Raw genomic sequence first — 16481 nt, 5'->3', positions numbered from 1 at the left:
GCTGAGACTGGGAAAAGTACGGAGAAAACGGAGATTTCTCTAACCCCCGCCTCGCTGCATTGAGTACCCCAGCCTAAGCAGGGGCCCCAGTAGGGGCGCGGGGCCGCCCCTCCTCCAGGGACAACTCCATCCCCAGCTTAGCGGGGAGGGGGCGCTGCGGGCACCGCCAGGAGTCGTCCAGGCTCGCGCCGGGCTGCGATTGGACGCGCCGCCGCCAGACACAGGCCAGAAACACAAACGCGCTGGGAAGAGGGGGCCGTTCTAGAGAGCCGAGGGCTTAGGCTTTTTTACGCCCCCCCCCACCTCCTCCCCTCCGCGCTCCATGCCGGGTCTCTCTCTCCAGCTCGCCGCGACTGGCAGACACGACGGGAGAGTTGGCGCAAACCTCGCCGCCGCCACCTCGCGCGGGTTCCCGCCCCAGCCTCGCCGCCTTCCCCCGCGCCCTCCACTCCTGCCATGGGGATAACTTGCGGCTCCTAAGAGTTGCCGCCTCTGAGCAGCGCACTCTCCCGCCCATTTCCCCGCGGGCGGGTGATGGCTTAGGGCGCCCAAGGGGCCAACCTAGAGGTAACGGGAAGGGGAAAGGACGGCTGACTGGGGAGTAAGAGGCCAAACGATGAGTTTCCACAAGGAGGACGGAGTGAGCAGCCTGTGCCAGAAGGCGCTACACATCGTCACCGAGCTGTGCTTCGCGGGCCAGGTGGAGTGGGAGAAGTGCTCGGGCATCTTCCCCCGGGACAGGGGCAGCCAGGGCGGAAGCAGCACAGGTAACCGCGAAGGGCTCCTCTCGCTTCCGCGCGCGCAGCCGGGACCCCGCGCAGCGCCAGGCATCTGTGGGACGCCGCGCCTTCCTACCTTGCTCCTTCTTTCCGCTCCGCTCCTGGAGACTTCCAGCGTGGGCTGTTCGTTGTTGTGTCCTTGTCTCTGCCTGCCCAGCTTCTTCCACTTCCCTGGTCTGCTCCTTGCCCGCCGCGCTGTCCCTAGCTCCCCGGCTCCCGCACCCCCACTCCGCCGCTCTCCCACGCCTGCGGGCTCCCTTCCGGGGTGGCGAGGAGAGCGCGGGCGGCTGCGCCCAGCCCGCTTACCCAGCGCTGCCCGCGGGAGCCGCTCGCCCGCGGGACTCGCGCTGCCCTCTCTCGTCTCGCGGGTAGCGAGCCTGGGGAAGGGGCCGGAACCGAGAATCCTGCTTGAAAGCGAAGAACCGTCTTGCAAATGGGGCTGCCTTGGATTCCGGGAGCAGAAGGGTTCCCAGGAGGTGTAACTAGCGGCTGCAACCTGTCGAGCTTTTGACAGTGTCTAAGTCCCTTTATTAAATATGATTTTGTAGGGCTTCTTGACAACGCTGGCAAAACAGCGGGGCTTATTGATCCCAGTTCTTTTGAGGCGACAACTAAGGCTCAGGTCACATATAAAGTGGAAGGAGAAAAGATATAAATCTTTAAGGGTACACACCCCAACACACGGGCATCCTCCCTCTCCGTTCAGGAAACTTGTAAAGAAATGGGGTGGGATGGAAAAGGACATTGACCGTCAGAAATCTGGAGGTGGAAAGAAACCTCAGGCGACAGATTTTTTCGGGGGGGGGCGTATCAGAACCACTGTTTGGTCACGCTTGGGTAGGGTTTTAACCACCTGCGCAATGTTTGGTTTGTGCAGCCTGTTGTGCTGTTCATAGGAACTAGAAGGACTCCAGAGTTGCGGGCCGCGTGGTTTCAAGAGTCCCTTGTGAGGGTCACTTGTTGCTTTGGGAGACAAACACTGGTTTCGGAATTTTCCGTTTCAGCCTGGAAGATTGCCATTCCTGCTGTAGGTCTCATTTCTCTCCCTTAGCTTTCCTGCCATTGTGCTCTCCTGGCGGGGCTTCGTGGGCTGAGGGTAGCCAGGGCAACAAGTGAGAGCTGGACCACTCAACTCGAGTGGAGCGCGACTGCAGAAAGCCTGGGAAGTCTGGGAAGAAGGTCAGGAGGGCACACTTAGTGAATCTCTCCTGCCCACCACCACCACCAAAGAAAAAGGGAGAGGAAATGGGGGGGAGGATAGATGCGGTTTAGTTTTACATACAATTTTGTAAATGGAATATCTTTGGGATTTTCAAATTCTCTGATCATGGCAACAGGAACCAAGAGAGGTTTCTTTCTGTCTGCAGTTGGCAGAACCTGTGGAGATGCTGCTACTTGGACCCGGAGCAGAATGATACATAATTGGTGCTGTCCACATGCTGGGAACTTAGACATTTTGCGAATATACAGACACAAGTCTTTATTTCCTGTTCCGGGGGTGTTGATTCCTAGGAATGTATGAAACAACTATTAGTGGAAGGGACTGGTGAATACTGTGTATGCACATCATGTGTGTGGTTGCTAAGCATGAGATAAACACTCAAAATAGTGTGACCTTAAAAGTCCTTTGTGGTGCTGTTGGATAAAGTCTTCTGAACTGTCTTTAGCGATAGACATGCTAAAGATAAGACTCAGAGAAGGGCGTATGGTGGAAGAAATTAGAGTATTTAAATTTAAAGACCTATAATTTGGTCATTTAACAGTTGATGCTGTGATCCAACTGTTTGTGATCACTCACCAAGTAGTGGTTTCCTGAGTCTCAGATTGGCTGGTAATGAGGACAATTTGTGAAGGTTGGAATCCACTTACTAGCTTATAAATCTAAGTACACAACCATATAAACTTAAGGTAAAACACAGTATATGAATTGCAGAAAGGGTTTGGACTTGTTCTAAGCACTGCAAGAAGTAGTTGTAGTCCTCATTCCTTTTGGACTTTCCCTTGGAAAGAAAAAAATGGGGAAAAACTAGTCTAAAACAATTACATCGATATTTTTCTCCTGTTAAGGGAAATATGTATATATATCCAAGTGGGGTGTTTGATTTAATATATGAATATATTTTGAGTGGCTACCACTAAAGAAGATATTCTTTTAGGTTGTATATGAGATATAAAGATGCATAAGATTACATATTCCATTTGTAAATCTATGTAACAATTAGAAATAAAATAATTTAATCTGCAAATAAACTCCCAACACCAATAGATAGCTGTGAAATGGATTCAAATATTATTTACTGAATCTTTGTATTAATTAGCCACTCAGCTTCACATTGTTTTCTTGTAACTTATGCACATGTGGCCTTTATTATAGGTCCCTAAATAAAAACACCTCTAGTAGGTGATCCTTCTCCTCACTGTTTATTTAATGGGAAACACGTTGGTAGGAGGACATCGGTATTGAATGGTACAGTGGTTATTTACTTTGAATGTTAATCAGCACTGCCCATTTGGTGTCAGTTATCCAAAGGCTGCAGTGACCATTGCAAGCTTCCAGATCGTGTATATTTTTAGATTCCTTCACATAGGAGTAGAGGGAGAGAAATTCTGTTAACCTCAATGAAAGTCATTCTACATTAAAGAGCTAATGAATCACGTATATAAGTAAGATATTCTCCTACTGGTTTTTTAAATGCCAATAAAAACACACTCTTTACTATAACAGCAGTAGCAGAGGCAGCAGCGGTGTTATTGGCATTAAGGATCTACCAATCAAGTTGACCAATCCCATGTTTTCATAAAATTTGTGAAGTAGATTACATCTGCCAACACTAGTTAGTTTACTTTCTTGGAATAGTCTAATAGAGACATTATTGATGTCAACATTACTCATACACTAGAAAGTTCATCATGTGCAATTTTTAGAAAATCAAATTTTTGCCTTCTTTTTACCACTGATACTCCCGCCACCCCATAGACATGTCACCCACTAAGTTCATCTTCATGCACAATATGATTTAACAATAGATGCTTAGGAAAAATACAAAACACTATATCCGCCTAAAATGTTATTTTTCAGATATACTGTAACTAAGATACATGATGAATTTTGAATTCCATTTGGGTTCATTGCTGGTCAGTCTTTAATTGCTGCTCCATATTCAAATGCTTATGAGGTTTCAGGAACCAATGTTGCTTAAAAGGCAGACCCCATAAATCATAACTAATCAAACCCACTGAAGCGCACAGTCACATCATAATTGTATAGACCTAACCTTAATTTAAATATTTTAAATAAACATTTAATTCATCATTGTTTTGATTTTGCATTTTATACTTTTAATTTGGAACTAAAAATTCTAAAATAAAAGTTTAAACAAATTTTTCTAAATTCATACGTGTTCCTCAGTTTCTTAGATGTGGGGATAAGTAGGTCTATCAAAGAATTTCCTTGAAGTTACTTGGCTAATAAAAGAGATGGCTAAGTAAAATGTTAAAATTATATCATGATTTTCCTCTGAGATTAAAGCTTTTTAAGTCTATGATAAGGGCTTAAAATGAATAAGGGTGTTTCACAGGTTTTCTCTACAGACACAAGACAAATGACTACTCAATCAATTTATAATTATTGTATTACTACACCACTGAGATTTACACATTCTAATAGTTGTATAAAGAGTTACAATTTAGAAATAGAGTGGAAATTTTTCTTCAAGACTTATAGGTCTGAGAAAGAGTAATTGAACCATAATGAATTCAGATAGGCCAATATGAAAAAGGATGTATGAGAGGATTTTTTCCTTCCTCCACACTGTCATCCCAATGAAGAATGGCCACCTTCTATTTCTAGTCTCATTTTTACATGATTATCAATACATATTGTGCTTGGTCTCATTTGCTCCAAAGGGAAATGAACAACTACCTTCAAAGGCCAAGCCAGTCTCAGCAAACATCTATTTTTCTTAATTCTGAGATATCAATATTTTGGAAATATTGACAGGACCTTTTTTGCTTTAACCTTTCTTCTTGAAACAAATTAAGATCTATATTTTCTCTTTATATGAGCTGTAAATCTCTGAAATCTGATTCTTACAAGAATGATTTTATTATAGCTGCCCATTTCATTCGAGTCTCATTTTCTTTAAAAGTTAATCATTGTTATTTTGTTTTATGCAAAAAACAAATGGAATGTGTTTGCATTCACTTATTTCTTTTTTACAAAATGCTGGTAGAAGTTAAACATTATCACAAATGTTTATTGGAATCTCTAATGACAATTAAAAATATCTATATTTTGAAAATGTAATTGTGTGCCACCTGATGTTTACATTAAGTCAGTAGAATATAAGCTCTTTGAGAACAGTGGTTTGTTTACTGTCTTATCCTCAGTGCCTAGAAAAATCTGTGGCTCCTACTAGAGTCTCAATAAATATTTATTGAACAAATGAAAGAATGAATAAATGAATTAATAAATTTATCCTCAAGAAACCAGTTTCTTTATTTGTAAAATGATGAATGCTATTTAATAATTCTCAAATTCCACTGAAACTATATTATATATACTTGTGTCTTTGTGTTTCCAGTGTCCAATACAGGATCCTAGGTAGATAGGCATGCAAAATATGTAGTTTATGATAATGGCAGAAATTAGAGCATTTGAGGCATTTGAAATCTAGAACCTGAACAAGATACTAATGAAAAAGCAACTGAACCCCATATGGATGTCCATTGACTTTCCCTAAAGTGTGTTCAGGAAAAGCTAAGTAAGATCCAGTGGCTAAATTTGTAAGTTGCATAAGAAATGTATTGACTTTATTGAAGTTCCAGAAAAGTGGGACTATCTATTTAAAATACCAATTTATAATAGTAAAAGAAAGCCTGTTTGCCGAAGTAGAAAGGATCATGGGAAAAATAATCATATTATTCAAACGCCTATTAGTCATACCACTTGGAACTAGAAATTATCATTTTGCAGTGGTGAAAATGAAGGCAGGAAAAGTTAGCAACTTCCCCTCAAATCACAGCTAGGTAATGATGCAACTAGGATAAGAACCCAGGGCTCCTTAGGTCCTATCCTAGGTTCAACAAAAAGTAGGAATAGGAAGATTTTCTGGGGGAAGAGCACTGGAACAAATGTTTGTAAAGATGGGCTCTTAACTATTATAATACTATCGGCTATAATTAGTGGCATATTGGAAGGTATTTTTTTTTTAAGATTTATTTATTTTAGAAAGCAAGTACTCATGAGCATAAGCGGGCGGGGGGGGAAGAGGGAAAAGGAGAGAGAGAGAGAAGCAGACTCCCCACTGAACGCAGAGCATGATGCTGGGCTCCATCCCACAACCCTGAGATCATAACATGAGCCGAAATCAAGAGTCAGATCCTTAACCAAGCCACCCAGATGCCAGTATTAATAAGATTCTCTGAGTGTAATTATGACCCAAGTCCCAAAATTTCTTTTTATTAGATATATTATCATACAAGTATGACACAACATTGTCCATTTTTCTTACTTGAGTACATGAATGCTTTTGCAATTAAGTGTACATGAGTGTTTATTCATGAATTTTTAGCTAAATATAACTGATTTATTTGAACAGTAAAGTCATGTAAAAGATTTTAGTGTGTCCAAAATGCACAACTTTGAAATCATATAATTATAAATATAGCTCCTTTTGTATGTCCATAAATAAGCCTGTAATGAAAACAGATATGAAATTATCAGTTAAATTATTTTTATTACTTTGTAGTTAGAAAAATAATACATTAAAACCTTTTTTGCCTTATTTTCCTGCCATATTTTGGGTATGCAATGTAAATTATCAACCATCTACATATCTCATTATTAACAGTGCTGTGATGTCAAAGAAAACTAGACCTCCTAATGAGAAGTGTTATTATTTAAGGTCAGTAAATTATTTTGCTTGTTTCTCATTCATACAATACCAATTTTCTCTGTTAGTGGAATATCCAACACTGGCCAAGTTTAGAAACAGAATCCCTGACTGAAGAGATGGCTTCTTGTTATTATATAATAAACTATTTTTCTTTTTCCTTATAATGTTAAATACCTTAAATAACCACTGAAGTTGTAAGAGTTGACTTAGGTAGACTATCAGAAAATAAAACTCTATGTATATATACATACACACACACACACATATATGTTGATGTCAACATTACTCATATACTAGAAAGTTCATCATGTGCACATATGTGTGTGTGTGTATGTATATATGTATTTCACATGACTATATAATCATGAAATTGTGCTGTGATGCTTCAAAGCTAGAAGGGTAGAATGATGGAGGCAGGAAGACCAATATTACCTTTTCTTTCATCCAGGTGGATTCTGAGTTTTGTCAGGATCTACTCTTTAACATTCTGTTATTGAATAGAGACAACATCACAGTCAATTGAAAAAACCTTGTAAATGTCAATTTGTCATACTGCACATGAACATAGGGGAGGGCCGCCTGGGTGGCTCAGTTGGTTAAGTGTCTGCCTTTGGCTCAGGTCATGATCCCGGGGTCCTGGGATCAAGACCCGCATTGGGCTCCTTGTTCAGTGGGGACCCTGCTTCTCCCTCCGCCGGCCGCTCCCCCTGCTTGCTCTCTCTCTCTCTCTGACAAGTAAAATCTTTAAAAATCAATCAATCAATCAATCTGACCATCAGCATGTTAGCAGCAGTGATGTGTACTACTTTCAGGCTGCGCTCTTAAAATGAAAGGACATACTCTCACCTTCCCCTTCCCTTGTTATTCTGTCACCCAATTGCCTGGAATGTGGACATAGTAACTTGGCATCTTGGACTTTAAGGAGAAGGCAAAAACCTTTGAATAGCAAAACAAAAGTGTAGAAGAAACCAGGATTTTAGACACCTCGAAGCTGATGCGTATGCCCTGGCCTGCTTATGCTGGGACAGTTAATTACACAAGAGAGAAATAAACTTCTCCCTTGTGTAAGTCACTGTTAATTTGGCCCCTTGTTATAGCAATCCGAATTATGCCCTAGTATAATATTAGAGCTGATCCTTGAACAACACAGGATTCAACTGTGTGGGTCCACTTTTATGTGGATTTTTATAGTACAGTAAGTACTCTAAATGTATTTTCCTTTCTATGATTTACTTAGTAGCACTGTATTTTCTCTAGATCACTTTATTGTAAAAATGTAGTATAAAATACATATAAAATATGTGTTAATCAAATGTTTATGTTATTGGCAAGGCTTCTGGTCAGCAGTAGGCTATTAATAATTAAGTTTTTGGGATGCCTGGATGGCTCAGTCAGTTAGGCATCTGACTCTTGATCTCAGCTCAGGTCTTGATCTCAAGCTCCTGAGTTTAGGCCCCGGGTTGGGTTCATGCTGGTCATGGAGCCTACTTAAAAAAAAAAAAAAAAAAAATAGGGACACCTAGGTGACTCAGTTGGTTAAGCGTCTGACTTCAGGTCAGATCATGATCTCAGGGTCCTGGGATTGAGTCCCATGTGGGTGGGGCTCCATACCCAGCAGGGAGTCTGCTTATCCCTCTCCATTTGCCCCTCTCCCCACTGTGCTCTCTCTCATATAAATAAATAAAATCTTTTTTTAAAATTAAAAATAAAATAAGAAAGAAAGAAAAAGAAAAAGGGAAGGAAGAAAGGAAAGAAGGAAGTTAGTTAAACTTTTAGGGAGTCAAAAGTTATATGGAGATTTTCACCTGTGGGGGTAGTGCCCCTAATCCCCTCCTTATTCAAGGGTCAACGATAGTACCATATGAATAGGATAAATAGGTTAACTTCTGAGATAATTCCAAATTTTTATCCTAGACAGTTTTCCTCAGCTTTCTTTGAATAAGAGTTGCTGATTTGAGTTTTATCCCCCCCTTTCTTTATCCACATTAATGAAACCTCAAAACCCTGAAAACTGAAAATTATTTTGAAAATTGTAGCACTTTGGCACCAACACCTTACCTGACTTGGCATTAAGCTACGATCTTCAGTGATCCCACTCAATGTGACTAATTCATACATTTCATTATAGATATATTGATGTGTTTGGTTATTGGACGTTATCCCAGATAATGTGTACCATGTTGCCTTTCTAATATCCAAAAGAAAATAATAATAATTTTTGAAACTCCTCATGTCCCAGAGTTTGGAGTAAAGGATTAGAAGCCAATCAGTTATTATAATAGTGTTACAGTGGTGGGTGTGCTTTCAAAGCCCTTAGGAAGGCGAGAGGCAGAGTGTCAAGAAGGAGGTACTACTGGATCTGATTGTTGAATACAAATTTGCCAGGCAGCCAAAGAGAGGAAGTAAATGCATTGGAGCTACATGAAACAGCCTGAACAAAATCATAAGACAGTAACATGTGGTCAGGGGAAGGAGTTTAGGTGGGAAAGTGGCAGAAGAATAAGGCTGGTCAGTACTGAGTGGTCAAATCACAAAGATGCTGTGGAATGCCTTATGAAGTTTGGATTTTTCCCAGATGGTTAAGAGGTGACCTGGAACGATGTTAGGTGAAGAGAGGTAAGGCGACCATATGTCTTAGTTGCCAGGACAGGACTTGGTTTCTTCCTGCTTCCCTGGCATTACTGATAGCACAACTTTTCACTTTCACAAGTTACTTAGTATGGATGAAATATTTTATAGTCCCCGAAATGGTAGAACCAGATGGTGATTTTAGAAAGAAAATTGTCAGCAGTAGGGAAAATGGAATTACGGTCAGAGATTTCCACAGGACTTTTTCCTAAGATGAGAGCAACCTTGTGAGGATGCCAAAGCCCATCACTTAGGAACAGTGGAATAAAGGAATGTCATCAAATTTTTGTGGGTAGAGTATAATTTCTCTAATGTCCATAAGTAAGATGGGGGGCATTTTCAGCTGCAGACTGAAAACTGCTTAGAGCCTTCCTCATCTCTTGGCTTTTGGCTCCACCTGGATGGAAATTAGCAGGTTGAAGAAATTGAGTTAAAATATCCATAAAAATATAATGTAAATGGAGACAAAAATACATAAAGATTATGAATACATAATTGTAGTATTTATTCCTCTATTTAAAACCACAGTTAATAATCAGAAAGCACATTTCATATATTTTTTCTTTTTTTCTCCAAGTTATGGGGCTAATGAACAATTAAAAAGTAAAAATAAACTACAAAATATAAAGTATGATCACATTCTTCATCAATGGAATATAAATGGGAAATATATTCAATGGTTGCTTTAATAAGCAACAGGAAAATGAGGTAAAATATTAATATCTATGTATAATAGCATGTCAAATTAATTTTTATTCTTATAATTAAATAGCATTAAAAACTTGGAATTATTTCAATTTCTGAATAGGTTTCCATTAGCTACAAATTAGGAGTTTAAACAGAACCATTTTATCTTACTAATCAGGAAAATGTAAATTAAAGCAAGGTATCATTTCCTGATCATATCAGTGAAAATTAAAGTACATCACCATTTCTCTGAGACTGTAGGAACCGATAAATTCACATAATGTTTTTGTTATAGTCACTCTGGAGTTATTTTGGAAATATCTAATAACATTAAATATGTGCATAACCTATGTCTTTGAAATTCTATTTTTAGATTTTTACCTTAGAGAAACATTCACAAATATGCACAAGAAGAAGGGTGCAAGTATGCTCATTGTAGCTATGTTGTAACAGCAAAATATTGGGCATAATCTAAATATCTGTTGTGAGGAAGTATTATAGAATACTATGTGAGATGAAGTTAGACCTCAAGGATCACTGAATAAAAAAATAAAGCAAACTGAAGAAATATGCAATAAGCTATTTATGTTTTTTAAAAAATATATTAAATAATTCTATGGTTTTGTAGGTTTGTTTGTTTTTTTAAGAAATATCTTTGTTTATTCGTGCTTGGGCTGGACAGATAAACACGAAACTGGGATCAAAGGTTGCTTCTAGGGAGGGGTAGAAATCCTGGACAGTTGTGGAAACCAGAAGTCTGAGATCAAGGTGTCAAGAGGGTTGATTTTTTTTCTGAGGCTTCTTCCCTTTTTGGTTTGTAGGTGGCCACCTTCTCCCTGTGTCTTTACGTGGTCTTTCAGAGTATATTTGTCCTAATCTCCTCTTCTTATAAGGACACGAGTCACTGGAATAGTGCCTATTCATATGAGCTCATTTTGCCTTAATTACTAATCTAAAGGCCCTGTCTCCAAATACAGTCACATTCTGAGACCCTAGGGCTTTAGGACTTCAACATAAGAAGGTGGAAGGGATGAAGGGACAGACATAATTCAGCCTCTAACATATTCCTACCATTTTTATTTTTAACAAATAAAAGATATTGGATTCATATTTTACACTGAGGCCAAGCAAAGTTGTAAAAGAAAATTACGAGGTTATTTACATCTAGAAAAATCTCCCTTTATAGGAACTCTATTTGGTTTTGAAGAGAGCTATTACACCAGATTGCTAACATTGGTTATCTTAGGAGGCTGAAAATGGAAGTGGGTAGTGGGATATCATTATCTAAACAGACTTTACTGTTTAGAGCACTTTTAGATTTACATAAAAATTGGGGAAAATAGTCCAGAGGTCCCATATACCCCACACCCAGTTTCTCCTGTTATTAACCTTTTACATTAATATGGGACATTTGTTAGGATTAATGAACCAGTATTGATACATTGTTGATTTAAGTCCATACTTTATTCCCATGTCCTTAGTTTTTACCTAATATCCTTTTTCTATTCCAGAACTCTGTCTAGGGTACCACATATTTGGTTGTCATGCCTCTGTAATCTCCTCTTGGCTCTGATAGTTTCTCAGACTGTCTTTTTATCTGAGAACCTTGGCAGTTTTGAAGAGTACTGGTCAGATATTTTATAGAATGCCCAACTATTGAAATTTGTCTTCTTTATTTCTAATGTTTAGACTTGGGTTATGGGTTTGGGGAAGAAGCCCACAGAGGCAGAGTGCCATTTTCATCACTTAGCAGGAGTGCATACTAGCAACATGATTCATTATTGTCGATGTTCTCCTTGATCAGCCAGGTGAGGTTTCTCCACTGTAGAGTTACCCCCTTTTTTATTTTTACCTTTTCCCATACTCTCCTTTTTGGAAGGAAGTCACTATGTGTAGCCCACACTTAAGGAGTGGGAAGCTGTGTTCCACCTCCTTGAGAGCAGAGTGTCTGTGTAAATTATTTGGAATTCTTCTGCACAGGAGATTTGTTTCTTCTCTCCCATTCATTTATTTACTCAATCTTACTTTTTTTTCCACTCTATTTCTTTAAGCTATTTTACATAATGAGAATGTATTAAGCTTGTGAATATTTTGAAGTAAGGCTATTTTAGAGATACTTAGGTAACACATCATTAATTTGAGACTTTAGAAAGTAGGAACATGCAAGGTTATCAGAAAGGACCTGGGGAGTTTAAAAATACAGCTACTAGTATACCCACTCTCCATTAGCAACAAGTCGTCCTCATTTAGACTCTGGAAAGTGGTTTATGCGAATATTTAACATTATTCCCTGCTTCAAGAGTGAGAAGTTTGCATCTTTAGATGAGAGATGAAGCAAACAGAAGCCTTTCCTGTCGTGTGCATTTCCCCAGTTTCTTAAGCTTCATGATTTCAAGGCAAGTTGCAAGTTGCCACCCTTCAGTTTGCAAACTCTTGGACCCCTTATAGTCTTCTTGGAAGTAATATGCTTCTTCTGTGTACAATTCGAAATTTTCATATAACTTCTTTGAGAATTTCCAGGCACAATTATTAATCTTTTCTCCCTACAAAGATAACTTAAAAGTAAATTTTGAAACTCTCACTCAGAAAGCTATTAATAATAATCATAATGTAAATTATCTCACCATTGCTGCTCTTTTATCTACACTATCAGTGAATTAATATTTCTTTACATTGTAATTTTTTTTCCAGATATTTCGGTCAGCTTGTTAGCAGTGGTTGTCAGCTTCTGTGGCCTGGCCTTGTTGGTTGTTTCACTTTTTGTCTTCTGGAAGCTGTGCTGGCCTTGCTGGAAAAGCAAACCAGTGACTTCCAACATCAGTACCCTTCCACAGAGCATTTCAAGTGCTCCTACTGAAGTTTTTGAGACTGAAGAGAAAAAAGAAGTTAAAGAAAATGAAAAGCCAGCTCTAAAAGTTATTGAACCTGCTATAAAAATCAGCCACACTTCCCCTGACATCCCAGCAGAAGTCCAAACTGCTTTAAAAGAGCATTTAATTAAACATGCACGTGTGCAAAGACAAACTACTGAGCCTACATCTTCATCCCGGTAAGAAAAGATCAAATACATAAAACTGGGCGTGTGTGTGTGTGTGTGTGTGTGTGTGTGTGTGTGTATGTGTGTGTGTTTGTAAGAGAAAAAAGGTGGGAAACGAGAAAAGAAAAGACAAACAGGAGAAATGAGGACATAGGAAACATAATTGAATAAGGAGGAAAAGGGCAGAGTAAGTAAGGATGGGAGAAACTGAGGACAAAGGAGCCAAACAGGGAGCAGTACCAAGAAAGGAGTTTAGTAGATTTTGAGGTCTCAGTAAAATCATGTAACTACAGATTATTATTTATTAACTCTTTCCCTTGAAATATCATGGCTGGATAGTTGCTAGTTGCAGTCTTTTGATTTAGTTTAGGTCAACCAATAAATATCGAGAAAACAGCCATTTGCAATGTCTGTCATGAAATCATGTAGAATTTCACAGTCAAAATTGACTAACAGGAACTAATGTTTAGTCTACAGTTGTTTAGTAACTACACCATCAACGTGGACCCCCTAGAAAATGTTATTTGAAACCACAGAGACCAAACTCTTACACTGGGCAGAGTGTGATACGCTCTGCCAGAGTTCTGGTGAATGTCATGAGCGTACTGAAGAGTGTACCCAGAAGGGGGCTAAAGGGAGGCCTCTTTGTGGAGATACATTTTTTTTTTTAAAGATTTTATTTATTTGACAGAGATAGAGACAGCCAGCGAGAGAGGGAACACAAGCGGGAGTGGGAGAGGAAGAAGCAGGCTCATAGCGAAGGAGCCTGATGTGGGGGCTCGATCCCATAACGCCGGGATCACGCCCTGAGCCGAAGGCAGACGCTTAACTGCTGTGCCACCCAGGTGCCCCATGTGGAGATACATTTTAACTCCGGTTGGAAACATCAGCAAAAGATTGTTTGAATGAAAGTATTTTGCTATAGTGTATTTCAAATTGCATTAACTATAAAAGAAAAATATATTTTTGTGAAAATAAGGCCTTAAAGGTGCACAGAAATTTTAGGGTAAAAATGTTCAATTAATTTACAAACCTTTTTTTAAATAGTAGCAGCAGCTATGTACATCAGTGAGCTTAGCATTCAGAATTATTCAGCTCCTTTAACTGATAAGTGCACCCTACATAAGGACGATTTTTCTCTCAATCTTAAAAAAACTTAAAGATTGAATTATACATATCTCATATTTTCTAAGAGAAAAAGTGGAATACAAATTCAAAGTTTTGTTAGAACTTCGATATCATTGCATCTGCCTCTTTGAATTTCCTTGTTTATATGAGTGGCTAGGAAAGGAAGAAACGAAGAATTATTTTTGAGCACTTGCAATTTAACCACTGTGCCAGGCACCCTTCCTGCTAACCCTCTACCAACCGGGATGAAGTCAGTATTATTAATTATTCGCATTACTTGTGAGTTAACCCAAGCCCAGAAAGGTTTAAAAATTGCCTAAAGTCATGCAGCTGACGAAAGTTAGAATTCAAATTTATCCCCATTGATGGTTTCACATTTTAAGCATCAAAGCCCAGGGTATATAGTTCTCTGAAATCAAAGATGTTGGTTACAAAGTTTGCTGAGGACCGATGAAAAATAAGGGTATCTTCCTGTTCATTCTACTCAGAAATCTAAAATTGTAAGTGGTTATTATGAATGACCAGAGTCATGATTTTAATCTCTTTGGCACTGAAAGGAATTCCTTGCAGAAAACTTGATTATACTTAGTTCTTAAAACGCCTCATCTACATTAATTCCTTCATCATACTAGAAATTACCTTATATAGGAGGAGGAGGAAACTGCTGAGTTCATTATGCAGCCCACTTGGACACAGAGATCAAAGGTACATTATCATAAATCAGATTATTCTGCTCAAATCTTAACTTTTCACTGAAATGTAGCAAAATCAAACCACACACATACACAGACACATGCGCACACACACATAATTAATTTAACTTTAACTGATTTCATCACCTCATTAGGCTATGTCAGCTCCAGTCTCCCGTTGGGACTCACTTTGACTTGGCTCAGACAGTAGATGACAAACATCTTACCCTTTCAAGCTTTATTTGTCTCTATAATTTCATAACATTTTGATTGTTCCAGAACTTAACAGCGTTGCTGGAAACTGGCACATTTTCCAAGTTCTCATCTTCCTTTTCAAGTTCCTGGACATTTGGCCCCATCAGCCTGCCAGAGGCCAAACAGCCAGGAGGCTTCCATGTGTTGCTTCATTAGTAACATTCTTATAGCCTGTGTCTTGATTGTTCATTCATCCAGTAGTCTTATTCAGTAGATATTTACTAATGGGCATCATCAGGTATTATGCATACTCCGTCCACTCTGCAAGTCCAAGGAAGCTGGAAAAAAATTTACAGCATTATGCAAAGATAAGACATGTAAGACCAACTTCAATATAAGGAATTATAAGTGCAAACTGTGGTGGAGAATGTGGAATTCTGAGAACAGAAGAATTATTTCCAGCATGAGGCTGAGAGAAGGTCCATTAAGCAGAGGCTAAAGGAGACTAAGAATTCACATAAATGGCAATTGGGAGAAGGTGTGCATCCCAGATGGAAACATTTTATGCAAAAAGACACAGAATAGGAAATGTTGCCATGAAAACAGCAGGTAAAATACCTTGATCAGAAAACAGAATTTAGTTGGAGTAAAGGAAGAGGAGAGAGTTGGCTGAAATCAAAGTACAAGAGGCCTTGAAATCACGGCCAGGATGTTCAAGTTCTGTCCTGTCAAAAAATATTTGCCGCAGAAGAGTCCCTTGTATAAAGAGCTGTGGTTTAGAAAAATTAATTTGGCAGTAGCTTATAGGAAAAGACATCTAGAAAAAGACATCTATTTGGAAACTAATATAATAGTTCTAGTTTCTAGACATCTAGAAAAAGACATCTATTTGGAAACTAATATAATAGTTAAGGCATGATAAAAATCAGGAAAGGGCAAACAACAAACAAAGACAAAAGCCTGAGGGAAGTTGTAAAAGAAGAATCTAAGATCCCTTATAAAAAGCACTGTGACACTTCAAATCATTGCAAGTGTAGCCTAAGCCTTTGCAAAGCCTGCCATTCGAACCATTACAATCTGATGATACCAAGCTACCATTCAAGCATTTTAATTCCGTATTCCCCCACACACACAGCTCTGTGTTGCTTTCTTAGGCAGAAAATCTGCCAAATTCACTTTGGTATTGCTCTTGACACCGAGACAAAATACTGTAGGAACTCAGGCTATCTTTGTTGGTTTTAAAAAAAAATAAATGAATTTGGGGACCTCATCTATCTATCCAAATGGATATTTTATGATTGCCAGCAAGAGGACTGCTTGGTCTTTTTACTATCCTCCTGTAGACCTCACCTCTATGTGTCTGCTTTTGCTTGTGTTGCTTCCCACAACTAGAATGGTGACCTGTTTATCTGCTGTAAGATGTTTAAGGAAAATACAT

At 39.0% G+C, this 16481-nt stretch overlaps 1 protein-coding gene across 1 annotated transcript in view; it reads left to right on the top strand.

Moving 5' to 3' along the window:
• Positions 1-288: 288 nt before the first annotated feature.
• Positions 289-16481, top strand: part of SYT10 (synaptotagmin 10) — a 63208-nt gene continuing 47015 nt past the window's right edge. Inside the window, exons 1-2 of the mRNA XM_002916584.3 lie at positions 289-767; positions 12683-13040. Coding sequence (XP_002916630.1) covers positions 617-767; positions 12683-13040 — 509 coding nt within the window. The 5' untranslated portion in view covers positions 289-616. The remainder of the gene's footprint in view (positions 768-12682; positions 13041-16481) is intronic.

Source organism: Ailuropoda melanoleuca, chromosome 16, assembly GCF_002007445.2.
Source record: "Ailuropoda melanoleuca isolate Jingjing chromosome 16, ASM200744v2, whole genome shotgun sequence".
Taxonomy (NCBI): Eukaryota; Metazoa; Chordata; class Mammalia; order Carnivora; family Ursidae; genus Ailuropoda; species Ailuropoda melanoleuca.
Note: the sequence above shows the minus strand (reverse complement) of the source record. Positions and strands in the feature narration are given on the sequence as shown.